The 23832-nt window shown below is 52.6% G+C and overlaps 3 protein-coding genes across 9 annotated transcripts in view; all 3 read left to right on the top strand.

Moving 5' to 3' along the window:
* The window catches only part of DIXDC1 (DIX domain containing 1), a 35341-nt gene extending 26827 nt beyond the window's left edge, over positions 1–8514 (top strand). For 4 of the 6 annotated variants that reach the window (XM_074559587.1, XM_074559590.1, XM_074559586.1 and 1 more), the window contains 13 exons: positions 320–409; positions 487–540; positions 939–989; positions 1912–2016; positions 2423–2476; positions 2959–3051; positions 3128–3199; positions 3679–3765; positions 3888–4049; positions 4146–4212; positions 5685–5793; positions 5981–6089; positions 6922–8514. In XM_074559587.1, the coding sequence (XP_074415688.1) occupies positions 320–409; positions 487–540; positions 939–989; positions 1912–2016; positions 2423–2476; positions 2959–3051; positions 3128–3199; positions 3679–3765; positions 3888–4049; positions 4146–4212; positions 5685–5793; positions 5981–6089; positions 6922–7002 (1134 nt within the window). In that variant the 3' untranslated portion in view covers positions 7003–8514. Of the gene's footprint in view, positions 1–319; positions 410–486; positions 541–938; positions 990–1911; positions 2017–2422; positions 2477–2958; positions 3052–3127; positions 3200–3678; positions 3766–3887; positions 4050–4145; positions 4245–4508; positions 5794–5980; positions 6090–6921 lie in introns of those variants that run through there. The other 2 variants (XM_074559589.1, XM_074559588.1) reach the window with 2 other exon arrangements.
* Positions 8515–9310: 796 nt separating this feature from the next.
* On the top strand, positions 9311–18564 carry DLAT (dihydrolipoamide S-acetyltransferase). The gene is made up of 14 exons (XM_074559593.1): positions 9311–9649; positions 10516–10617; positions 11278–11402; positions 11518–11674; positions 12592–12718; positions 12989–13182; positions 13585–13744; positions 13957–14027; positions 14664–14747; positions 14831–14938; positions 15386–15501; positions 15756–15918; positions 16379–16515; positions 16993–18564. Exons 1-14 carry the CDS (start codon positions 9431–9433, stop codon positions 17120–17122), a joined length of 1893 nt encoding a protein of 630 aa, XP_074415694.1. The 5' UTR covers positions 9311–9430; the 3' UTR covers positions 17123–18564.
* Positions 18565–19857: 1293 nt separating this feature from the next.
* Positions 19858–23455, top strand: NKAPD1 (NKAP domain containing 1). Of its 2 annotated transcripts, none has more exons than XM_074559595.1 (5): positions 19858–20048; positions 20872–20972; positions 21171–21323; positions 21798–21851; positions 22252–23455. In XM_074559595.1, exons 1-5 carry the CDS (start codon positions 19980–19982, stop codon positions 22775–22777), a joined length of 903 nt encoding a protein of 300 aa, XP_074415696.1. In that variant the 5' UTR covers positions 19858–19979; the 3' UTR covers positions 22778–23455. The 2 variants fall into 2 exon arrangements, with proteins under 2 accessions (XP_074415696.1, XP_074415695.1); XM_074559594.1 differs by having other exon boundaries at positions 19859–20048; positions 21168–21323.
* Positions 23456–23832: the final 377 nt, after the last annotated feature.

Genomic DNA, 23832 nt, shown 5'->3' with positions numbered 1-23832 from the left:
ACACCCTATAAGGTGCCGAAGCTGAGACTTGGCTCCCTGGAAATCTGAGTTGTCCTTGTTTGGTTCTTTCTGTGGGGAAGAGCATGGGCTGACAGACCCCTGGGAGAGTTTGTCAGGGGATAAATCTTCCTGTTCATTCCTGGAAAAAAAAACCAAAAAACCCTTCATTTTTGAGGGGAATAAATCAGCAGAAATGGGAAATGAAGCTGGCTGGGGACTGTCAATAGGAGTGACTGCTGGCCAGAGCTGCAGCTCACCTCTTTCCCTTTGAAATCTCTGAAAATGAGATTTATTTCCCCCCTCCCCTTTATCTCCCCAGGCTTTGTTGCTCAATGGGTCTTTACCTGAGGATGAGCAGGAAGGATCCTTTGAGCTTTCAGAGCGTGGAGCCTGCCCTGAGGAGCAGCTGGTGAGCACAGCCCTGGACCCCACTTTCCCTGCTGCAGCTGCACAATAACCACATTAATGCTGATGTTTTGCTCTCAGATCATCATCCGGAGCCGCCTGGACCAGAGCGTGGAGGAAAATCAAGATCTGAAGGTCAGAGGGTGACAGATTGTCCCACTTGACTTTTTAGAGGAAAACAGGGTGGGGATGAGGCAGGGTGGGCAACATGATGGATAAAACTGGAAATATTCAGGGTTGTAGTTGAGGGATCCAGCTCTGGAGGCTTGAGACCAGTTCTGATGCTGGAGAAGTGTTTGATGTTGGCCTGAAGAACAGATTTGGGGGACTGGGAAATCATTATTTTCCTCAGGGCTTTAATAACAGAGCTCAGCTCTTTGTCATGTTTGTAACTCATTAAAGTGTCTCAGGCTGTAGGGTCTGTGCGAAGAGGAGGGATGTGCTTCCTCCTGCAGAGAAAACCCAGCTCTGCTTGGTCCTGAAGGGGTTAACAACACAAGGTGCTGTTTAACCAAATTGTGTTGCATTTGCAGAAGGAGCTGCTGAAATACAAACAAGAAGCTCGGAATCTCCAGGGAATAAAGGTGAGGAAAGGGGCATTGCACCAAAAATGAACTGTAGTGCTGTAGGTGAGTAGGACCAGCAGACAGCACACACCTCTGAGGAACCCCAGACTGTGGAAGGAGGAGTATTGGGGGATCCTGTGGTTTATTTCTGAATTTTTAGGCAGGTGCAAGGAGCTGGGTTTCCAGTTTACTGCTCTGTCTGTAAGACTGTGGTCAAGTATTCCCCTTTTTCTCTATTTCTCCCTGTTTCTCCTGCACAAAAAGAGGCATAAATTGGTTGGCTGGCTCTTTTATTCCCTCCTCTCTCTTGGAGTACCCACCCAGCAGCATTGGCCCAGTGAACTCATTCCTGCCAGCGCAGGAAAAGGAGCCTGGGGTGTCCCTGTCCTGGCCAGAAACAGCTCAGTTTGTGCCTCTGGAGTGCCAGCACTGCTGATCTCCTCCTGGCAGGGGTATTTTTAGAGCTGCCTGTCAGAAGGGAGCAAACAGCAGTAGCTGTGCAAGGTGCAGCTCTGGGTGAGTGAAAGGTGCAGAATTAGTGCTGACTTTGGCCTCTGCAGAGAGGATTTCACTGCACAACTGGGTCACGCTCAGGCCTTAAGGCTCCTTCTGTCCTGGGCTGATCTTGGCCTCTCTGTGCCCTCGGGGTGAGTGGCTGGGGCAGGAGCTGCAGGGCTCAGCGCCCTCCAGAGCTGTTCTGTCCATCACAGCCAATATTCATCACTTCTGCAGAGGGAAATTCAGGCTGAAGCAGAGAAATCCCTCTGTGCTGGTGGCCAGAACCTTGGCAGGGAAATCAGTTTTGTGTAAGGGAGAGGCAGGAGGGCTGAGAGCCCCCGGCAGCAGCTCAGGCCTGGGTGGCCACAGGGTGTTGTGGCCCCTGAGCCCCAGGGAGGGGTCCCTGTCCCCCTGCCCTCCTGCAGAGGTCCCCTCTCCCCAGGACGCCCTGCAGCAGAGGCTGCTCCAGCAGGACGCTGCAGTGCTGCAGCTCAAGCAGGAGCTGCTGAGAGCCAACATGGACAAGGAGGAGCTGCACAACCAGAACGTGAGTCACTGCTGCTGCTGAGGCTGGTTTGGGGGGGATGGTGGCCCCAGGGGTGGCTGCAGCAGAGATTTCGGGGTCGTGGGATAGTGAGCAAGCAGCCAGAGGTCTCTGCACAGCACAGGCTGCTCACAGCCTGGACATTCCCGACCTTCACTCCCGCTTCCTGTCCTCCAGGACCTTCAGCTGGGACAGGGAGGGGCTTTCCCTGATGTTTTCAGTGCTGTTGCATTTGTCCCTCCTCGTTCCCCGGCTCAGCAGGTGGCACCTGCCCTGTGCAGGTCTCTGTCCAAAGGTGCCACCCTAAACAGCAGCTCCCTTGCCCTCTGTAGGTTTGTGCTCACCCTTCAGCACAAGGGGTTTGCGCTCTCTGGGAATGTCTGCCTCACACCTGGCTTTACTCCTGCAGGTTGATCTCCAGAGGAAGGTTGAAGAGAGGAACCGGCTCCTGGCAGAGTACAAAGTAATGGAGCCTCTTCCATGGGGGTTTGGGTGGATCTTCAGTTCTGGGGATGGGATGGTTCTTTCCCTGGCACTTGGACAGCCCTGGGGAGGAGCTGTGGGAGCCAGGGGTGTGTGCAGTCAGGTGGAGGGATCAGAATTCTTTGCATTCTCCCCATGGCTTCCTGCAGATCTTTAATTGTCATGGGTGTTGGTGGTGGCTGCTGAGTGTCCAGCAGAGCCCTGTTTGTGCTCTGATCCCTGGGGAATCCGTGTGCTCTGGGACAGCTGTGTGACCTCTGCAGCAGATCTGTGGCCAAGGGGACTTGGGGCAATAAAAACCTGATTGATCTTGTCCAAAAAAAGCGCTGACCCTGTGCCATCTGGCAAAGCACACCCTGTGCGAGCCGCCTGATCCTGGCAGGGGACAGGATTTTCCCCACCCTGGGAAGATGACAGAGCCTCCCTCCTGCCCCGCTGACTCCCTGGCTCCCTGTGTTGCAGAAGGAGCTGTGCCAGAAGGAGCGGCACCTGCAGCAGCAGCAGAGCAAGCTGGATGAGATGCTCAGGCAGCTTTCCGAGGCCAGCTACCAGCAGGTAGGGGGAGCTGGGCTGGGCTGGGAGCTGCTCTGCCTGGCCCATGGGTGCTGACTCCTCTGCTGCCCCTCCACAGGTGGATTTGGAGCGGGAGCTGGAGCACAAGGAGGCGCTGCTGGCTCACTGCATGAAGAGAGAGGCTGAGGAGGTACGGGAGCCTTGCTCCACACCTGGAGTGGTGTTTGCCCAGCAGCCTGCAGGGTCTGTCTCCAGGAACCCTCCCCTCCATCCCAGAGAGGTCTGGCTCTCCTTTCTCACTACCAAGGCAGGCAGAGCCCCCAGCACTGAGCACTCTGGCTCAGCCTCTTGGCTCAGAATCCTCAGGGATGAAAGCCAGAGGCTTTCTCAGCTTCCAGCTTCACCTCTGACCATGCCAGTGGTTAGACCACAGCTCAATTTACTTCCCCTTTTCCTGCTGACCCTGCTTTTGAGTCTTTCCACCTTTACATCAGGAATCAGGTCTGTGCTGTGAGCAGGAACTCCCTGCACGCTTTAGGGACTGTCTTTATCTGGGAGAAGATGGGAGCTTTATCCCTGATGAGGAAAGCTCTCATTCCCTCTCACTTTGAAGTGCATAAATGAGGATTTTTGGGGAGGTCCTGACCTCACACATCTTCCCCTGCCCAGGTGATGGCTTTCAGCAGTCACAGTGCCCAGAGCAATGGCTTTCTGCAGCCAGCAGGAAAAGGAGCTGCTCCCCCGGCCCACCGAGGGGTAAGTGCCCCTGAGGGCTGCATTCCCGGCCACATATCCTGGAATTTTTCTTTCATTCCGAGAGGTTTCCCCTTGCTGGGGAGGCAGCCCCGGGCTGGGCTCAGCTGTGCTGTTTTGGGCAGACCAGTGACCTGCAGCTGGTGCGGGACGCGCTGCGCAGCCTCAGGAACAGCTTCAGCGGGCACGACCCGCAGCACCACACCATCGACAGCCTGGAGCAGGGCATCTCCAGCCTCATGGAGCGCCTGCACCGCATGGAGACGCACAAGAGGCAGGACAGGAGGGTAAGGGCTCCCCAGGGCACGCAGCTCCTGCCCCTCGCACCCCAGGCCGGCTCTGCCTCGGAGGTGACACGCTGTTGTTCTGGCTTTGTGCGCCAGGTGAGGGGGAAATCACCAGCAAGCAGAGCAACCAACGAGTGCAGAGACTCCTGGCCCCCCAAATCCAGTAAGTGCCTGGCAGATCCTGCCCTTCCACTGGTGTAGAATCCCCTTGGGAATCCCAAATCCACTGCTCAATTCCCGGGTGTAGAATCCCCTTGGGAATCCCAAATCCACTGCTCAGTTCCTGGGTGTGGAATCCCAAATCCACTGCTCAGTTCCTGGGTGTAGAATCCCCTTGGGAATCCCAAATCCACTGCTCAGTTCCTGGGTGTAGAATCCCCTTGGGAATCCCAAATCCCCTGCTCAGTTCCTGGGTGTAGAATCCCCTTGGGAATCCCAAATCTCCTGCTCAATTCCCAGGTGTAGAATCCCCTTGGGAATCCCAAATCCCCTGCTCAGTTCCTGGGTGTAGAATCCCCTTGGGAATCCCAAATCCACTGCTCAGTTCCCAGGTGTAGAATCCCCTTGGGAATCCCAAATCCCCTGCTCAGTTCCCAGGTGTAGAATCCCCTTGGGAATCCCAAATCCCCTGCTCAATTCCCGGGTGTAGAATCCCCCTGGGAATCCCAAATCCACTGCTCAGTTCCTGGGTGTAGAATCCCCTTGGGAATCCCAAATCCCCTGCTCAGTTCCTGGGTGTAGAATCCCCCTGGGAATCCCAAATCCACTGCTCAGTTCCTGGGTGTAGAATCCCCTTGGGAATCCCAAATCCCCTGCTCAGTTCCTGGGTGTAGAATCCCCTCGGGAATCCCAAATCCCCTGCTCAGTTCCTGGGTGTAGAATCCCCTCTGGAATCCCAAATCCACTGCTCAGTTCCTGGGTGTGGAATCCCAAATCCCCTGCTCAGTTCCCAGGTGTAGAATCCCCTTGGGAATCCCAAATCCCCTGCTCAGTTCCTGGGTGTAGAATCCCCCTGGGAATCCCAAATCCACTGCTCAGTTCCCGGGTGTAGAATCCCCCTGGGAATCCCAAATCCCCTGCTCAGTTCCTGGGTGTAGAATCCCCTTGGGAATCTGCCCCCTCCAGGATCCTCCCTGGAGCAGAGCTCCTGCAAAGGGAAGGGACACACGTTTATGGCTGGTTTTCTGTAGAAAAAGAATCATCCACCATCACAGCGCTGCTCTGGGCCTCTTGGGCAGTGCTGCAGCAGGAATAAGCGTGGCAATCAGTGGGAAAAGGGATGTCATCCCAGCTCTCTGCTGCTGTGCACCATCTAGTGGGGACAGAGGAGTGTTCCCTGCTCAGTGTTTACTGTGTTTCACATCCACAGAATGAAACACCACATCTCCTTTTAAACACCACATTTCTATGTGTGCAGAATATTCTCTGCATAAAAGGAGCCTTGAAACTGTGGAGTTCAGTTCCTCTGTTTCAGCTCTTGGGGGGAAGCAGGAAGCAAGGCAGGAGCTGGGGAGAGAAACACAAATGGGCAAATTAAAATGCACGCACCACCATCCATCCTGGCCAGCAGGGAGGCGAAGCTGGGGAGGGATAATGATGACAAGGGATGATAATCGGGGAGTTGCTGCCTTGCAGAGCTGCCTCACTCTCAGAGCACGCCCGTGATGAGCACCAGTGCCTGCACCAAAGTGTTGTACTTCACCGACCGCTCCCTCACCCCCTTCATGGTCAGCATACCAAAGAGGTGAGCCTGGCTTTCCTAAGCCTCCTGTGCCCCTAAAACCAGCACTCTGCTTTCCTGGGCATGCTCCCAGCCAGCACAGGTTTGCTGTGCTTTAACTGAATTTCATGCTGTTGGCTGGGGAAGATTATCTGCAGTAGTCCCTGAGCTTTGTTTTTGTGTTTTGCATCTGCATTTATTTCCCTTGCAGGTTAGGGGAAGTGACTCTGAAGGATTTCAAGGCAGCCATTGATAGGGAAGGAACCCATCGGTACCACTTCAAAGCCCTGGACCCAGAGTTTGGCACAGTGAAGGAGGAGGTAAAAGTGGGACTGGCCTTGGGATCAGTGTCAGCACACAGCCCTGGGGACCATGGTCACCTCACTTTTAAGCTAATGAAATAGTGGATGTTCCCCCAAAGTGTCTGCTTTCCCAGCTGTGGGTTAAGCTGCTGTTGTGCTGAAATATTTTCATCCTCAGCAGAAGCAGCTCCATGGATGTGGCTGTGACTGCCTGGGAGCTGCAGAGCCCCTTGGGCAAAGCCAGCCTGTGACACAGCCCAGGGACACAGCAAAGCTCTGGGCTGCAGGTTTTATAACCCCTATTGCAATGGGAGAGCCTGCATTAAGCACACGATCTCTTCCTTTTCTCGGAAGGTTTTTCAGAGAGAACTCTGTGTGTGTGTGTGGCATCGTTCCCTTTGTGTGCTGCAGTGCAGCCTGTTGTGCTCAGGCTGGTGTGGGTGTGGATTGGATTCATCTCGGGTTGCTGGGACAGTTCTTGCTTCACAAATTGATTAGGGCAAGGGCAAAGGGCCACCCTCTCTGGGGACAGGCAGCAGCAGCAGCTGGAGGTCGTGGTCTGGCTCAGAAAAGGCGTGATTCCTGTCTTTAGTTTACCTTTAATGTCAAAAAAACCCAGCCGATGATAACCCTGATATTCATTGGTTAATGAGGCCTGGTCTGTTATTTACCCAAATTGTGAAAATGTGACTCATACCTCAGCCATCACTGCCATGTGTTCCCTGGATTATTTTGGGAAATCTGAGCTAGGGTTTGACTTCATGCCCCTGATGCCACTCACACTGCAGAACCCTGTCTCCAGACCCCAGACATGACTGAAATACTTTATTTTTTTAATTTTTTTTTGTAGGTGTTCCACGACGACGACATCATTCCTGGCTGGGAGGGGAAAATCGTGGCCTGGGTGGAAGAAGACCACGGGGAGAATTAATGGAGCTTTCAAGCCCTGTTTCTATGGAAACCTGTGACTGTCTGCAGAGCTCAGAGAGTGACCAAGGAGCCCAAGTGCTGGGAGGAGGCCAATTCAAGCTGCCAAAAAAGAGCCTCTGTGCCAGCCACGGGTGGTGCAGGCTGCGTGCATGGACAGCTGGCACCTGAGTGCCCGTGCCCGAGGGCAGCTGCTGTCCTGAGGCTGCAGGGATGGCTCTGTGGGACAGAAACACCCGGCTCAGCCCTGCCAGCAAAACCCTGGAGGCCTTAAGGATGCTTTGCCCCCTTCTCCTCCATCCCTGCACCGTGTGCTGTGGGCTCAGCTGGGCATCTCCTGTGCTGCTGTCACAGAAAACTGCACTGATGGTGAAAATGCGAAGCTTTGCCTTCATGGAGAAGAGGTTGCTGGATTGTGGGAGCTGAAGCTGGACCAGCTGTTGTCCTGCAGGAGCAGAGTGACTCTGTGGACATTGCAGGCTGACAGGACCTGCTCTGGGTGGGGGAAGAGTTCTCTGGAGGGTTGAAGCATGGTCTGAAACAAAGCTCACCAACCTTTCTCCCAAACTCAGGCTCCCTGCCCTGCTTTCCCCACTTCCCAAAGCTGTTCCCATTTTCGAGCCCCTCGGGGTTTGCTCTGCAGCTCTGGGGACTGTGGATCTTGGAGCTGTTTGTTTGCTGAAGGATTTCACGGGTGGGGGAGCTGCAATCAGCTGCTCCCTGAGGTCTTTGCACGCCCTGTCCTTGCTGAGCCTCTGTCCCTGCACTCCTGCCCTCGCTGCTGTCACCTCCTGTGCACAGGCATCCCCTGCTGCTGTCCTCACTGCCCGGGCCACCAAGCACTTACCCACACCAGGTCCTTGCTATGCTGAGTCCTGAAGGATCAGGAGAGAACTGCTGGGGGAATAACAAGCCCTACAATCCCCCAAGGGAGGGGTTTTCCCTTTGGTTTTGTGGTTTTGTTTCTCTACATTGCCCGTGGGCTTGGGAGGTCAAATGGGCTCTGCTCCTTCCCAGCTCCTGTGGGACTGTCTGTGTGTGTGCTGTGCATGAGGCTGGGAGAGGGGGCAACCTGGTTTTACTGTTTTATATTAACATGTCCTTTTGTAAACCTGTTCTTGAAATTATTTTGTACCGATTCACATTTGTCTGAGGACTGTGGATTATTTTTATACTAGTGCAAGTGCTCTCTGTATATTTCTGCACGCATTATACTGTGTTTTACTCCTTTCCTGGTGGATGCTGAGATGTTTTGTATCGTCTTCTGTTGACACAACACTGGCCTTGTAATTTTATCCTATTATGGAAATCCAACTGGTTGATACTGGGTTTTATATCAAGGTTTCTATGTGGTTTTGTGCCACATTGGCACAACACAAGCTGCCTCCTGTTCTGGACAATTTGTGTGACTTTCTGCTTACAGACAGCGGGAGGAAAGTTCATCAATGAACAGGTTAATTAACGAGGGAAATACATCCCTTTGGAAAAGAAACAATGATTTTCTTTCTCCCCTGGACACAGTTTCTCTGTTGCATGGTCTCTAGTGAAGAGGGCATGGGCTTGTGATACTGAGATCAATTGTATTTGAATTGCAAACTTCTCACAAGTGTTTCATTCTTTGGGTTTTACTCATCGGTTTTATTCCAGCAACAGCCACACACACAGGCTAGACTTTCATGGAGCAAATTTCAAAGCTTTTCAAGGTCTGATGTTGGCCAGCCTCGTGTCCTTCTCTCCTATCCAGAGGTTTCTCCCCCATCAAAGCAAAAGGTGTCAATTTTAAATGAGTTTTAACAGATGTCAATTTAAAATAAGTTGAAGAGATTTTGCTGCAGGATCAAGTTGACAAGTATAGGAACAGGAAAGTAACTCTGAGGAAATTGGCAGAAATAAACCAATTGTAAACAGTGAAACAGACAAGCCTGGAATATGGCAGCGAGAGCACACCTCAGAACAAACCCACCCCTCGTGGGAAGAACTTGCTTAGCTTGAGGCAGAACTTGGTATGTTTTAATTTAGGACTGAACGGAGCCCTGACTCTGGGTGTATTTAATGTGTTCTGCCCCATCCACAGCCGCTCCCCTGGCCCAGCCTAAGGGCCGTTCCCGGGGAGCAGAGCCGACCCGCGGTGTCCCCTCCTGTCAGGGAGCTGTGCAGAGCCAGAACGAGCCCCATATCCCGTTCTCGGCAGGCTGAGTCCCGTACACTGGCCGCTCGGGGCAGAGCGGCGCCGAGGCGGTGTCTGAGGCGGGGCCGAGGCGGTTCCTGAGGCCGTGCTGAGGCGGTGCTGAGGTGGGCCGGTTCCCGCCCGCCGCCGCTTTACGGCCGCCCCAGTGTCGCGCCGCGCCGCCCGCACGGAGGTCACCGAGCGCCGCCGGCCCCGGTGCGCCCGGCCCAGCCCAGCCCGGCTGCAGCCCAGCCCCAGCCCCAGCATGTGGCGGGTGTTGGCGCGACGCGTGTCCCGGGGCGCGGCCGGGCCGCCCGGCCTGGTGCGGCCCCGCCGAGCGCTCGGGGCCGGGGTCGGGGCCGGGGCTGGCCCGGCCCGGCGCGGCCCGGTCTGGGGCGGCCCCGCGCCTCGCCCGCTGCTGCCGCCGCCGGCATGGCCCCGGCTCGTCCCGCGCCGCTGCTGCAGCCTCCCGGCGCACCAGAAGGTGAGAGTCACCCCCGGAGCCTGCCCCGCCTGTCCCCCTCGCTTTCCCCCTCACTTTCCCCTTCCCTTGCCCCTTCGCTGCCCCCTCGCTTTCCCCTATCGCCCTGCCCCTTCGCTCTCCCCCTCCCTCCTCCTTGGCTTTCCCCTTCCCTTTCCCCTTCGCTTTCCCCTCGCTTTCCCCGTCCCTGCCCCTTCGCTTTTCCCCTCTCCGTTTTCCGTCCCCTCCCCGTGCGGCTCACTGTGCCCCGAGGATTGAGTTATGGGATCATCGAGGCTGGAAAAGTCCTTTAGGATCAGCGAGCCAGCCCTGCGCTGGAGCCCCCCACCCGCACGGCTCTTGGATGCCCCCGGGGATGGGGACTCGGCCGCCTCTGTGGGTAATCCTGTTCCAACACCTGGCCGCCCAAACTGGGAGAAAATCGGTGTTTTTTGTGTCTTTGGCACCACTTAGCCTCAAGTCCCTGCGTGGCTCTTGGGTGCTCCCTCCATCACCTCTGTCCTTTATCCCAGCTCCCTGTTGGCCCTTGGCAGACCCGGGCCGAGCCCTGGCTCTCTGTAACCCTTTCTTGGGGGAATCATAGAGTGCTAAGGGGTTGGAATGGACCCTAAAGCCATGTGCAGGGACACCTTCCACTGTCCCAGGTTGCTCCAAGCCCCACCCAGGCTGACCTTGAACACTTCCAGGGATGGGGCAAGCACAGCCTCTGCCCTCAGCACCCACTGTGGCTTTGCCAGGGTTCTCCACCGGCAGCTTGGGGCAGTGCTGGGGATTTGCAGCAGATCTGTGCCCCACATGCACGCTGAGCTGAGGATTTGTCTCTGTCCCGTGTGTGCTGCCTGGCTGTGACACTGCCCTGTCCCTCACAGGTGGCACTGCCAGCGCTGTCCCCCACCATGCAGATGGGCACCATCGCACGCTGGGAGAAGAAGGAGGGGGACAAGATCAACGAAGGGGATCTCATAGCAGAGGTATCCTGGGGATGAGGCTGGGCTGAAGGGGATCTGTAGCAGAAATATCCTGGGGACCAGGCTGGGCTGAAGGGGATCTGTAGCAGAAATATCCTGGGGACAAGATCAGTGAAAGGGATCTATAGCAGGGCTATCCTGGGGACAAAGCTGAGCTGAAGGGGATCTCATAGCAGAAATATCCTGGGGATGAGGCTGGGCTGAAGGGGATCTCATAGGGGATCTCATGGCAGAACTGTCCTGGGGACCAGGCTGGGCTGAAGGGGATCTGTAGCAGAAATATCCTGGGGACAAGATCAGTGAAAGGGATCTATAGCAGGGCTATCCTGGGGACAAAGCTGAGCTGAAGGGAATCTCATAGCAGAAATATCCTGGGCATGAGGCTGGGCTGAATGGAATCTCATAGCAGAAATATCCTGGGGTTAAGACTGAGCTGTCTCTCTTGAGCTGCATGTCTGGCCTGGGGGCTGTCCCCTGCAGAATGCAGATTTTGGATCCCATATCCCAAGGGATGCTGGTGGGCAGGAGTGGCTGTCAGCCTCTCAGACCTGGTTTGAGGGCAGACTTCCCTAGAGCTGCTGCCTCAGGGTGATTTTTCCAGAACTGTGACCCTCCAACAGACTGGGAGGCTCTGGGCTCACCATTTGCTGTTTTCTCTCAAAGGTGGAGACAGACAAAGCCACAGTTGGCTTTGAGAGCCTGGAGGAATGTTACCTGGCCAAGATCCTGGTGCCTGAAGGAACAAGGGATGTTCCTATTGGGGCTGTAATATGTATCACAGTAGAAAAGTACGTATTTTCCTAACCCTTGATGTGAGTTTCCCCTCTTGGGGCTTCTGGGATGCCTTGAGTGAAAGACAGACCAACACCTGATGGGCTTGGGGGGCTCTGTGTGTTCTTCTAGGCCTGAATACATTGATGCCTTCAAAAACTACACCCTGGATTCTGCAGCAGCTGCTGCCCCTGCAGCCTCAGTGCCTCCCCCTCCAGCTGCAGCCCCCTCCCCACCACCTCAGCCTTCTCCTCAGGCCCCTGGCAGCTCTTACCCTCCTCACATGCAGGTAAGAGAGCACTGCTCCTGCTTTCAGGCTTCTTGCACTCCTTTTCTGCCCCAGCATTGCTGCCTGTGGGGTATTTTGTCATAGAAACTGTCTGGAATGGGAATTTGTTGACTGTGCCACTTCAGTTGTGGTGTGCTTAGAGCAGGTGTTGGGGGACACCCCAGAAAGCTTTTTTAATAAATTCATCTCAGCATCCCAGCTGCTGGTGGAGGAGAGACTTTCCCTGCAGGGTTGTTGCTTTGAAAAATGCGCTAAATCTGCATTTTTTGGACAGTTGTGATGTAAAAATTCCTTGTGCTTAGTGTGAGTAGGCTCTGCTCATATCTCAGGCAGAACTCCAGCCTGTGGTGCTCTGGTGACCACACCAGAAATGTCTGTGGGTGACCAATAATGAATTGTGTTTGTGGGTACAACCTTTTTGCTTTGCTTGGATTCTGAGTGCATCCACTGATGCATTTTGTACAGGGGGTTGCTTTGAAAAGGAAAATCTGGAATATTGAACCCCATCCCACAGATAAAGCATGGGGGAACTGATTTGTATGAGATGTTACTCAAAAGTCAGGCATAAAATAATTAATGAATGGCTTCTAAATGTGTGTTTTGGCTACTAAAATTGCTTTCCTCCCTCTGCTTGCCCCCTGTGCCCAGTTGTGTGTCACAGTGACAAAGGGACTTGCTGCAGCCTTCCTTGGCCTTGCAGTGATGATCACTGTGATTGATCCATTCCTTGCCCTCTGCTCTTGCTGGCTCTCCTGCTCAGGCCTTGCTAACAGAAGCCAAAGCAGCCCAGAGGGACAGAGGAGCCAGACTAGGAGTGCATTAAAGCTGCTTCTTTAGGGTGGCATCATCGTCAGGGCTGTGCTGCTGAGCCCTGTGGTGAGCAGGGCCTGACTGAGCTGTGTTCTGTGCCTTCCCAGATCACCCTCCCTGCTCTGTCCCCCACCATGACAATGGGCACCGTGCAGAGGTGGGAGAAGAAGGTTGGGGAGAAGCTGAGTGAGGGAGACTTGCTGGCTGAGATTGAGACAGACAAAGCCACAATTGGTGAGTGTCCAGCCGGGGTGGGTGAGGTGCCCTTGGGAGGGTCCTGAGCAGCCTCTGCCAGCTCCTCTGGCTGCTCAGGGGGTGGTGCTGTGGGACAGGTTTTGTTAACATCCCATCCCACTGCAGAGCTCCTAAAAACACTTCTATTATCTCATCAATCCTTCTTAGCAAGTGCCTGGAGAGGTTCCCTGCTGGAGAGGGTTCTCAGTCTCCAGCAGCACTTGAGCAGCCCTTCAGCTCCTCAGTGTTGTTTGTTTCTCTCCCCTGCAGGCTTTGAAGTGCAGGAGGAAGGCTACCTGGCAAAGATCTTGGTGCCTGAAGGAACAAGAGATGTGCCCTTAGGAACTCCTCTGTGCATCATTGTGGAGAAGGAGGCTGATATCCCAGCCTTTGCTGACTACCAGGCTGCTGCAGTCACTGACATGAAGGCACCAGCTCCTCCTCCCCCTCCTCCTCCTCCCCAGGTAAGGAGAACTCATGGGCACCACTGAGGAGCCTGACTGAGCTGCTGCTGACAGCGTGAAGCCCAGGCTTCAGCAGGAGTGTTCTGATTTGTGAGTGCAAGGCCGATCCATGTGCTGAGAAGTGATCACTGATTTGCCCTCCAAGACCTACAGCAGGTTTCATTCATTCTGAATTTTTCCCAGCTTGTTGTTTGTGCCAGCTCTGATTCTTCATCCTTGAAAATGGGGAGCTCAAGTTCTGTATTTTATTTGGTTTTTTATTCAGCTGACCTCCTTCCCAGTGAGTTTCTGATTTAATTTCTGGGAGCCTTTGTGCACACGAGTCATTATCTCTTGATTGATAATTAGGTGGGCCACTTCTCTTGCTGTGGGTTCCACTGATGGCTTTGATTCTCTGTTAAGGTGATGGCAACTCCTGCAGCTGCTCCTCCTCCTGCCCAGCCTGCTGCTGCTGCTGCAGCCCCCTCAGCAGGGCCACCCCGCAAAGGAGGAAGGGTCGTGGTCAGTCCCCTGGCAAAGAAGTTGGCAGCAGAGAAAGGAATCGACCTTACCCAAGTGAAAGGTACCTTTCCTTTCCACTTCTTTGCTCTCACTGTCAGTTTTCTGTCCCTGTAGAGCCATATCCTCCTGTTCTTCCTGACTGTGCAGCTGTGAACCAGGAGTTGTGTTCAGTGATTCTCTCTGTTGAATAAAACTGAATAAAACTTGACTTTAGAAGCAAAGCCATGCTGGAAATAATCAAAATCCTCTCCTGTTTTCCTTTGTCCCTTTCAGGCACTGGACCAGATGGCAGAATCACCAAAAAAGATGTGGAGTCATTTGTGCCATCAAAGGCTGCTCCAGTGGTAGGCTGGAAATCTGTGGGAAGGGATTTTACAGGCCTGGAAAGCTCTGTGGAAGGGCAGTTCCTGCATGGAACTGGCATTGCTGGATTCTGTGGGTGGTGGTGACTGTAAGGTTGGGAAATTTAACCTGCCAGAAACACTGGTGTGAAGCCTTCTCCCTTTGTTTGTCCCTTTGAAATTCCACCGAGAACAAAAATAGTGTGCTCCCAACCCTTCCTCTGGCTGCTGCATCCTCCTGGCTGAGGGCACCCAGTCCCAGCTGGTCCAGATTGCTGGGCAGAGGGGGTCAGAAGGAAAGGCAGACCTAGGCAAGCCCAGCCTGTCAGTGCTGCCCCAGAAGTGCTCTGGTGCTGTGGTTTGTGCTGTCCCTGGGCTGATGGAGGTGTTTCCTGTGTGCTGCAGTTTGGGAGAGCCCCCAGCACAGCTCTGCTGTCTGTACAACAACCAGAGCAGCACATCTCAGTGCTGAGCTGCTTAGCACTGCATGCTGCATTTAGTAACCAAAGAGAGGGCTCAGAAGGAGCGTGGTGGGCACTGGAGAGGTGGAAATGGCTGCTGCCCTTCCCAAGGGGCAGCTTGGCCTCAGCACTGAGCTCCCTCGGTGCGTTTCTGGGGTGACTCTGGTGTTCCCTGCAGGCTGCAGCTCCCGAGGCAGTTCCTGTGGTGGCAGCAGCACCCGAGGGGACCTTCACAGACATCCCCATCAGCAACATCCGCAGGGTAAGGGCTCGGTGGGTGCCAGGGCCGCTGTTCTGCCGGCGAGGGCTCCGGGCTGATCTGTGTTCATGCTCTGCACACCCCAGGTCATTGCTCAGAGGCTGATGCAGTCCAAGCAAACAATACCTCACTACTACCTGTCCATCGATGTCAACATGGGGAAAGTCCTGGTGCTAAGGAAGGAGCTCAATCAGGTGAGTTCTGGCATCTTGCCTTGGGAAAAAACCATTCTTTTCAGTGCTTTTTGTGGGTCAGTTCTGGACTGTCTGTGACAGAATGAGATTTTCCTCATATCTGCTCCTTCCTGACTTCCCTAAGGGGCTGTTCTGAGCTCTGCTTGGTGGTGATTCATTATTTCAGGTGGAAAATAAAAGGATAGAAAGATTTTTAATAAAAAGAAAGGTAAAAAAATTAGGCAGAATAATCATTCCAAGCCAAGTTTGAGGAAAACTAAACATTAACAAAACCTACGTTCTTAAATTACAAAGGAAATACTTTCACCTTCTAAATTATCCTTGAATTTTAATGCTTGCAAGTGGTGTGATTGTTTTCTCATGTTCCTGTGAACTGCAGTGACTGCCCTTGTTAACTGGGGGGATGAGTAGGGGACAAACTGACACCTGGGATCTCTTCATTTGCAGGAGGTCTCGGAGAACATTAAGCTTTCTGTCAATGATTTCATAATTAAAGCTTCTGCGTTGGCATGCTTGAAAGTGCCTGAGGCAAATTCTTCGTGGATGGACACAGTTATTAGGCAGTAAGTTTATGGCATGGTCAGAGCCACGAACTTCCTTTGTTCATGGCACAACAGAACTGCTGGGATTTGAGGGAGGGCAAAAATATGTGAAGGTGAGAGGTTTTGTTAAAGAGATAAAATCTTCGAGTCTAAGGCTGGTGGGAAAGGTGAAATAATTGTCACAGATTAATGTTAATTTTGGGTTGTCTGGCCTGTTTTTATTTTTCCTGTTTGCTCCCTTGCTGGAGGTGTTTCAGCTGCTGTGTGTGTTGCAGGAATCATGTGGTGGATGTGAGTGTGGCTGTGAGCACCCCTGCAGGGCTCATCACCCCCATCGTGTTCAACGCCCACATCAAGGGCCTGGCTGCCATCAGCAAGGACGTGGCTTCCCTGGCAGCCAGAGCCCGCGAGGGCAAGCTGCAGCCTCACGAATTCCAGGTCAGACACCCCAGGTGGAAACTCTGCTGCTCTTGACTTGTCTGAAAGGAGCAAAGGCTGGTTTGTGATGTTTGAGCCGTGTTCAGTAGTCACAGAATGTGCTGAGTGGGAAGGGACCCACAGGGGTCATGGAATGCAGCCCCTGGCCCTGCACTGACACCCCAAATCCCACCCTGTCCATCCCTGGCAGTGCTGTCCAACCCTCCTGGAGCTCTGGCAGCCTCAGGGCCGTGCCCATTCCCTGGGGAGCCTGGGCAGTGCCAGCACCCTCTGCGGAAGAACCTTTCCCTGAGATCTAGCCCAAATTCCCCTGGCACAGCCCCAGCTCTCCCTGGATCCTGTCCCTGCTCCCCAAAGAGCCTCCCCTCCTCAGGAAGCTGCAGACTCTAAAGAGGTCCCCCCTCTCCTCATGTTCCCAGTTTTTGTGAGTTTGCCCCTAAATGTGTTTGTTTTCTTTCAGGGTGGTACTTTCACAATTTCCAATTTAGGAATGTATGGGATTAAGAATTTCTCTGCCATAATCAATCCACCTCAAGCCTGCATCCTGGCAGTGGGTTCCTCAAAAGAAATACTAGTGCCAGCTGATAATGAGAAAGGGTGAGTTTCCATCTGATCCTGAACTCAAACTCTGAAGTCATGCCTAGTCTCCTAACACCTACATTAGATAGTAATTTTAAAAACCTTAAAATGTATTGTTGACACAGTGCTTTCAGTACTTGCTTCAGTTTGCACTTAAGGAAATCCTCAAGGATGGATCCTGTATTAATGTCCCCTTGCTTAGAGCTAAAATGTTTTTTTCCTTTGTGTGTGGGGCTGTCCTTGTGCTGCAAGGAAAGCTGAGCTCCCTGCCCTCAGGGGAGCACACAGAGGTGTTCTTAGTGCCTCTGGGAGGTTCCTTCCTTGGTTTTCCTAGAGAAGGAACGAACATGATCTGCTCCCCAGTGCAGCTGGGGGAAACATCTGTCACCAGGCACCAGCTGCTGTTCCTGGCTCTCCAAGCAGCTTCTCTGCTCTGTAAGTGGCACTGCCTTGCAGAGGGGTCTGTTAACCCTTTTTTTGTTGTTTTTCTCCCAGCTTTGACGTGGCCAGCGTGATGTCTGTCACCCTGAGCTGTGATCACCGTGTTGTGGATGGAGCAGTTGGAGCACAGTGGCTTGCTGAGTTCAAGAACTTCCTTGAAAAGCCAGTAACCATGCTGCTATAATTTAACCATGCAAAGCAGAATTTTCATGGGTCACACTGTTGTGTTTTAAACAAGCTATTTAGACTTTAGTGTTCAGACTTTGAGAGAGTTCCTTTTTTTATTTAAAAAAATGTATTATATTATCTGGTAATGTTATTTACCAGTCTGTACAGAAAAAAAAAAAAAGTTTGCAAAAGTGCTTTTCAGAGCAATATTACAGCTACACTGTATTTTTATACAGTTAGTTAACTTGCAAACTCTTCCAAAACAGAGTTAAGCATCCCAGATTTTAAATAAAACAAAATTATCCTGGCATTGTGCCAGCTGCTTCTGAACTCGGGTGCCCAGGGGCTGCACACCAACGTTTTCTTTCATGACCTCGGTGTGGGCAGAGCCTGGAGTTTCAAACACCTCTCGCCAGGAGCGCAGGTGGGATGGCCACAGAAGGGACAAGAGGAGGGGAACTGCCCTGTTCTGGGCTGGGAGGTGGCACAGCAGGGCCAGGGACAGTCTCAAAGGCCAGCAAAATTCCTGTTTGGAATTTGGCCCTGGCCGGGACCTTCTGAGCTCCCTGAGCGCTTTGAGGTGAAGGAGCTCTGCTGGCTGTGGCTCCCAGCCCTGGGGCACCAAACAACATGCTGTGCATCTCTCATGGACTCCCACTGCCATCTGCTTCTGCTGTGGAAGCCCTGCAGCTGCTGTTCCTGTGGCTGACTTAACCCGGGCTCTGGTGCCATGGAAGTCACTGCTTTGCAGAATGTTGAGGGTGTGGTGGAAGGCAGTGTAGGCAAATCCCACACGCTGATAACCCCAGCAGGGGAAGGGAATCATGTGAGGACTGGGATGTTTGGGATTTTTCATTTCAGGCATTCTAACACAGGAAGCTCTGACTTTAGCCACTGGAATTGCAGACCTTCCCTGGATTGTCCCTGTTGTCCAGCCCCAGTGAAGCTGCAGAATGTGCTCTCCATGTACATATTGTATGTAAGGTGCTTCTCTAGTCTGTTGGACTCGTGTCCAGTTACCCCAGGCATTGCACCCTGCGAGGGCTGCGGTGCTGAACATTCTGAAATTCCACTTTCCACATGGAAACGTTCGTGTAAAAAAAGGACAAACGTGCAGTAATGACAGAGTGACCAGGAGAATTAAATAGGGGGGCAGAGCTGGAAAAAAAAGGAAGAAGTTGTTCAGGCTGATCCTGTTATTCTGTATATTGCATTAAGTACTGTCTCCTGTAAAATTCTACACAATTCACTAAAGATACTGAAAGAAAATACTGTGGAAATTAAATATTTTTGTGGGAACTGTTTAGTGTCTGGTTGCTGTGATGCCTTGCTTAAGCGCAAAAAAAAAAAAGTGCATTAAGATTTTGGATTTTCTTGAATGACCTGAAATACCCTGATTCCAGACTGGCTCTAGTGAACCCATGTTCCATTAAATGTTGGGAATTGACAACTACTAAACCATGTCCCAGTGCTTTTCTCTTCAGTTGTGTGTGGTTTTCCTGCTGTGGCTCAGTGCTCTGCAGCCTCTCACCCTGTTAACCTGAGATTTAATCACAGATCTTTTGCTTTTTGCTGTCTGCAGCTTCCTCTCGGCTCTGCTCACCCGTGGGGCTGTGTGTGACACGTTCCAGCATTAAATACTTGAACAGAGCTGCTCTAACCATGGCATCCTGTCCATTTATTTATTTAACAAAAACACATCACCACTGTTCCTGCTGTCCCTTCAGTAAAGCGTGTGGGCACTGGTGATTCTTTACTACAGCACATAACAAATTCTGTAACTCAATATTCAGCTATTCTTTGAATATTTACAGTCTTTACTCATTTTTACTGCTATTCCTCCAGCCTTCCTTTCCTGCTTGCATCTCTGAAGGCATTTCAGATATTCACCCCTCATGAGTAAAAAAGGAATTAAAAACGCCCTTAACCCGACTCCTACCAAAGATTTTCACTCTGGGTTTCTGTTGTGTAATCTGCCAAAACTTCAAGAAGTTTCAGTCGTTTTCCCAAGCTGTGTTTGTGCAGAAGTATCTTACAACAGCTTTGCTAAATGCTGGCTAAGCATATCCACAATTATGGAAAACAATTAATTAAAAGGCAATTAAAAATAAATTATAAATAAGACTCAACAATTTATTAAAACTATTATTTTAAAATGTTATTAAAAACATTACTTAAATTTAAACCATTACTTAAAGTTGAATTTAAGCCATTACTTAAAATTGAATTTAAACTATTACTTAAAATTTAATTCAAACCATTACTTAAATTTTATTAGTTAAGTAATTGATTCAAACTACCAACAAGTTCTATCGTTTCCAGCATTACCCAGCCACAGCGTTTCTGGCAATTTCTGTGTTAGTTTGGGGTATTTTTTCCCCAAAAGGAGGATTTCTTTCGAGCAGCCTCCTGCTGTCCGGGGCCCAGGCGGTCCGAGCCGGGGGGGGCAGCGCGGGGCTGGATCCGGTGCCGGGCCGGGCGGTACCGGGGCGGTACTGGCTTCGTTCGGGTCTGTTCGGGGCGGTTCGGAGTGGTTCGGGTCCGTTCGGGGCGGTTCGGGTCCATTCGGAGTGGTTCGGGTCCGTTCGGAGTGGTTCGGGTCCGTTCGGGGCGGTTCGGGTCCATTCGGAGTGGTTCGGGGCGGTTCGGGTCCATTCGGGCCGGTATCGGTTCGGTTCGGGTCCGTTCAGGCCGCCCGGAGCCCTCACGGCCATGGCGGCGCCGTTGCCCCGGAGACGGCGCCGGAAGCGGCGCGCGCGCGGCCCCGCGCGTTTCCGCATCCCCCGCCCGGCCCGGCCCGGCCCGGCCCCGCCGCCACAAACAGCGCCAGCCCCGGCACCGAGCCCGGGCCGGCCCGCGGCAGCGCCCGCAGCATGTCCCGCGTGCCCGTGGGGAAGGTGCTGCTGCGCAACGTCATCCGCCACACCGGAGCGCACAACAAGGTGAGGCCCGGGCCGCCCGCGCCCGGCGGGGCCTGCGGGGCCGAGCGGGGCGGCCCGGGCTGCGGGGGGGACACCGTGAGGGACATCCCGGTGTGGGGGACAGCCCCGGGCTGCGGGGGACACTGTGAGGGACATCCCGGGCTGCGGGGACACCGTGAGGGACATCCCGGTGTGCAGGGACAGCCCCGGGCTGCGGGGACACCGTGAGGGTGCGGGGACATCCCGGTGTGCGGGGACATCTCTGTGTACGGGACCCTGCAGGGACATCCCGGCGGTGCCAGCCGGCGATGCGGGAACCCCCCGGTGTGCGGGGCAGCCTTCGTGCCCCGCTGCTGGTGCTGCAGGGCAGAGCGGCAGCGTTGGGCAGAAACCAAAGGAGTTTGGTAAATCCGCCACATCCTCCGGGTCACTTCTGGTTTAACGCTGTTCCGGTTTTCCCTGAGTTTCGGTTTCACCCCAATATGTCTGTGTTTACTTAAAAAGTAGCAAATCTCGAATAGGCTTTGTTGTATTTTATTTGTTGCCCTGCGTATGTGCTTTTAATTGCATGAAACAATTTGAACTTTGTTTGCACAGGCAGGATTTTAGTGCAAGGTTAAGCAACTCCATTAAGTTTAGCAAACTGTTTCATGAATCATAATTCAGCAGGTCTAACCAGCACCAGGAAGTTCTGTTTGGGGTACAGATATGGGTAAATAATCCTTTGTTTGGGGATGGTAGGAAAGGTGGCTGTGCGTTTCCTTACCGGGAGTGTTGAGGTGAGTGCTGCATAACTGTGAATTTCCCATGATGTTCAACTCACTTCCCTTCCTGTGACTTTCAGCTTCAGGAAGAGACAGAAATGTGGAAGATAAGGGAGTGGGAGAAGCAGACAGAAGAGACTTACTGGAAAAGGCAGAGCAGAATGCTGTCAGACACCTCCAGGTGAGATACACCACAGAAATGTTGATTTTCTCCTTAACAACTCCCTGCAAAGAGCTCGGGCCTCAGCTTGAGCCTGATCTCAGTGTGTTGATGGAGATGTGACATGCTGGAGGTGCTGGGTGAATGAGGGGGTGAATGAGGATTTTGGGGGCTCTGGGAGGTGCTCCCCACCTGAAGGAGCCGTTCCCTCTCCAGCAGCCGCATGCGCAGCGACGGCTTCGACGAGGAGGGGCACAGGGCGGACTGGAAACCCAGGAACCCACAGCTCCTTGACCTGGTGGAAGATGATCTCCTCAGGGCCAGATCCTGGAATAAAAAGCTGTATGAATGTGAAGCCAACATGCCAGACAGGTGTGCGGGGGAATTCTGTGTTCTGGGATTGTGATTAAAACATCTTTTTGGAGCCCTGTACCAAAAAATGACACGTTTCTGTTTGGTGTGTGCTGTGATGAAATAGAGCTTCAGCTCATTTTGAGAATGAATAACATGTACAAACTTCTGCCATGTCACAGAATAACCAATTTGAGCTCATCTGTGGAATTTCTAAGTCACACTAAGCAGCAAAAGCCCAGCCCTAAGCTTAATATTTATTACTCTGCCCAATAAGCTTAAAGAAATCTCAAGAAACACCATTCTAGGGTTGGATTTAAGGAATCAGAGTTGTGGTTTGAGAATATAAGGTGTATTTAAATAGCATCAAGCAAATCGGTCCTATTTCCTTCCTGTCTAAACTCAGATTCATTCTGTGGCTCTGCCTTTTCAGAATTGCATTTTTATCATCAAACACATTGTGTGTTTTTAATGGATGGTTCTGCTTTCTTGCAGGTGGGGGCACAGTGGATACAAAGAGTTGTACCCTGAAGAATTTGACACAGACAGGTAAGGCAGACACCCTTACTGATGGGTCCAGAATCTGCCTTCTGACAAGTTCTGCAGGGAATTTTACAAACTGAGTTTTGAATTTTGAATATAAATCAACCTTGACTGCAAAGCCTTACTGTTAAAAAACTCCAATCCATTAACGTGGTGTGAGTCTTCAGAGAATCTTTTGTATTAGTTAAGATAGTCAGGTTTAGCTGGAGTTACCAAAATCGATGACTCTGGGAGGTAAATAAATTCTTGCAGCATCCTAGACAGTGGAAAAACAAGATTTTAAGAATTAATTATTTTTAACCTACACCCAGCAGAATCATCAATATTTTTCAGGCTTACAGATTGGATGTAAATGAATTTCATCACTCAGTGGCTTCCAGTTCACCTCTCTCTGTTCTTTTCCCAGTGATCAGCAGGAAGGAGAGGAGCAAAATGCTGTCAATGGGAAGAAGAGATCCCACCTGGGGAAACAAACAGCCCGTGAGTCCCACAAAAGGAAAAAAACCAAGAAATCCCACAAGAAGAAGCAAAAAAAGCGCTCACACAAAAAGAGGAAGAAAAAGAAAAAGGAGCAGGAGAGAAGTTCCACAGATTCCTCCCGGGGGGAGAGCGAGGGCTCAGGAGAGGAGACTCCGAGCGCCCGCAAAGGAAAACACAAGCGCAAGAAAAAGCCCAGGAAAGTGCCTGCCAAGGAACCTACCTCTTCTTCTGGGCAGGAGAGTGACTGTTGCCATGCAAGCAGCTCCAGCACCAGCAGCTCTGAGGACACCGAGTCCGAGGGGAGAAAGGAGAAGCGGCCCCCGAGGAAGAGGAAGAAGCGGCACAGCTCCGTGCCCGAGAGGCCGAGCGAGGTGCCCGAGAAGAGGAGCAAGAGGAAGAACTGGAAGGTGGCGGGGGATGAGAAATCTGAGGACAGCTCTGATGAGGACTGAGGGGTCTGGGTGCAGCTCAGAGCAGGAGGGGAGGGCAGAGGCAGCTCTGTGTCACTCAGCACTGCTCCAGCACTGGTTTACAGGCACGCTGCCAGCCCACAGGGAGCAGGGCTCGCCAGGCAGCACTGCAGGACAGCACCTACCTGCCCCACAGGTGCGCTCATCCCGCCAGCTTGGCTGTGATCAGGTTGTTTTGTTTCTTAAATTATGTTTGAACAGATTGCTCTTTGGCTCACCAAAACAATGGCCAGTAGGAGAGAGGACAGGCTGGTAAATCAAGCTGGTAGCAGAGGAAATGTCACTGTAACCCCCACGGCAGTTTTGTCTTCCCATCCTCCACCAAAGCAGCGCTGTGGGGGCGTGCACAGGGTCAGCTGGACACGGAGGGGAGCTGAGGGAATATCCCCATTGCAGCTGAAGGGCAGTGACTTCTCTAATGGTGAAAAAGGCCAGCAGTTTGCTTGGTTTAGCCTCCTGTCCAGAGCCTGCTGTGGGCTGGCCACTGTGTCCACCTTCCTTCCTCCTCTGTGGGGATGCTGGAAGCATTTGTGCTGACAGAGGAGCCGTGGTGGGTGTTGTGTCCTGTCTCTGCTGTGCCCAGTGTTACTGGAGAAACTGGTACCAGGCCGTTCTCCCTGCAGCGAACAGCCAAGCCTTTTAATAAAACAAATAAATCCAGATGTGTTTGATGCTTTAGTCATTGTTCTGGAGCAAAGCCCGGGGACAGAGCACAGGCCTGCGAGTCTGGGTGCTGCCTGTGTTCTCTCTGTGCTGTTTGTTGCTGCCTGACCACACTTGCAGGAGATGAAATCAGGGCACTGGGGAATGTGTGGGGTGATTGTTGTCTCCTGGACAAGCACCAAACAGTGCCAGCGGCCCTAAATCCTCAATCCAAGCCCTGACTGCTGTTCCTTTTTTCCCTCCAAATGGAAAGAAAAACAGGATCTTCATGGAGGTGTTTATGGTGTGTACCAAGGTGTTGCAGTAGTGAACACACCGATGAGGAGCACCTGGGTCTGTTGCGGGGTTTAAGACAGAATTATAGAATTACAGAT

Source organism: Zonotrichia albicollis, chromosome 27 (assembly GCF_047830755.1).
Source record: "Zonotrichia albicollis isolate bZonAlb1 chromosome 27, bZonAlb1.hap1, whole genome shotgun sequence".
Taxonomy (NCBI): Eukaryota; Metazoa; Chordata; class Aves; order Passeriformes; family Passerellidae; genus Zonotrichia; species Zonotrichia albicollis.
Note: the sequence above shows the minus strand (reverse complement) of the source record. Positions and strands in the feature narration are given on the sequence as shown.

What these genes read in the sequence shown, in the direction of transcription:
- DLAT (XM_074559593.1), top strand. Translation starts at nt 9,431, where the DNA reads ATGTGGCGGGTGTTGGCGCGACGCGTGTCCCGGGGCGCGGCCGGGCCG. An exon ending in GCCTCCCGGCGCACCAGAAG is followed by an intron (nt 9,650 to 10,515) that starts GTGAGAGTCACC and finishes TGTCCCTCACAG; the next exon opens with GTGGCACTGCCAGCGCTGTC. An exon ending in TAAGGAAGGAGCTCAATCAG is followed by an intron (nt 14,939 to 15,385) that starts GTGAGTTCTGGC and finishes CTTCATTTGCAG; the next exon opens with GAGGTCTCGGAGAACATTAA.
- NKAPD1 (XM_074559594.1), top strand. Translation starts at nt 19,980, where the DNA reads ATGTCCCGCGTGCCCGTGGGGAAGGTGCTGCTGCGCAACGTCATCCGC. An exon ending in ACACCGGAGCGCACAACAAG is followed by an intron (nt 20,049 to 20,871) that starts GTGAGGCCCGGG and finishes TGTGACTTTCAG; the next exon opens with CTTCAGGAAGAGACAGAAAT. An exon ending in GAAGCCAACATGCCAGACAG is followed by an intron (nt 21,324 to 21,797) that starts GTGTGCGGGGGA and finishes GCTTTCTTGCAG; the next exon opens with GTGGGGGCACAGTGGATACA.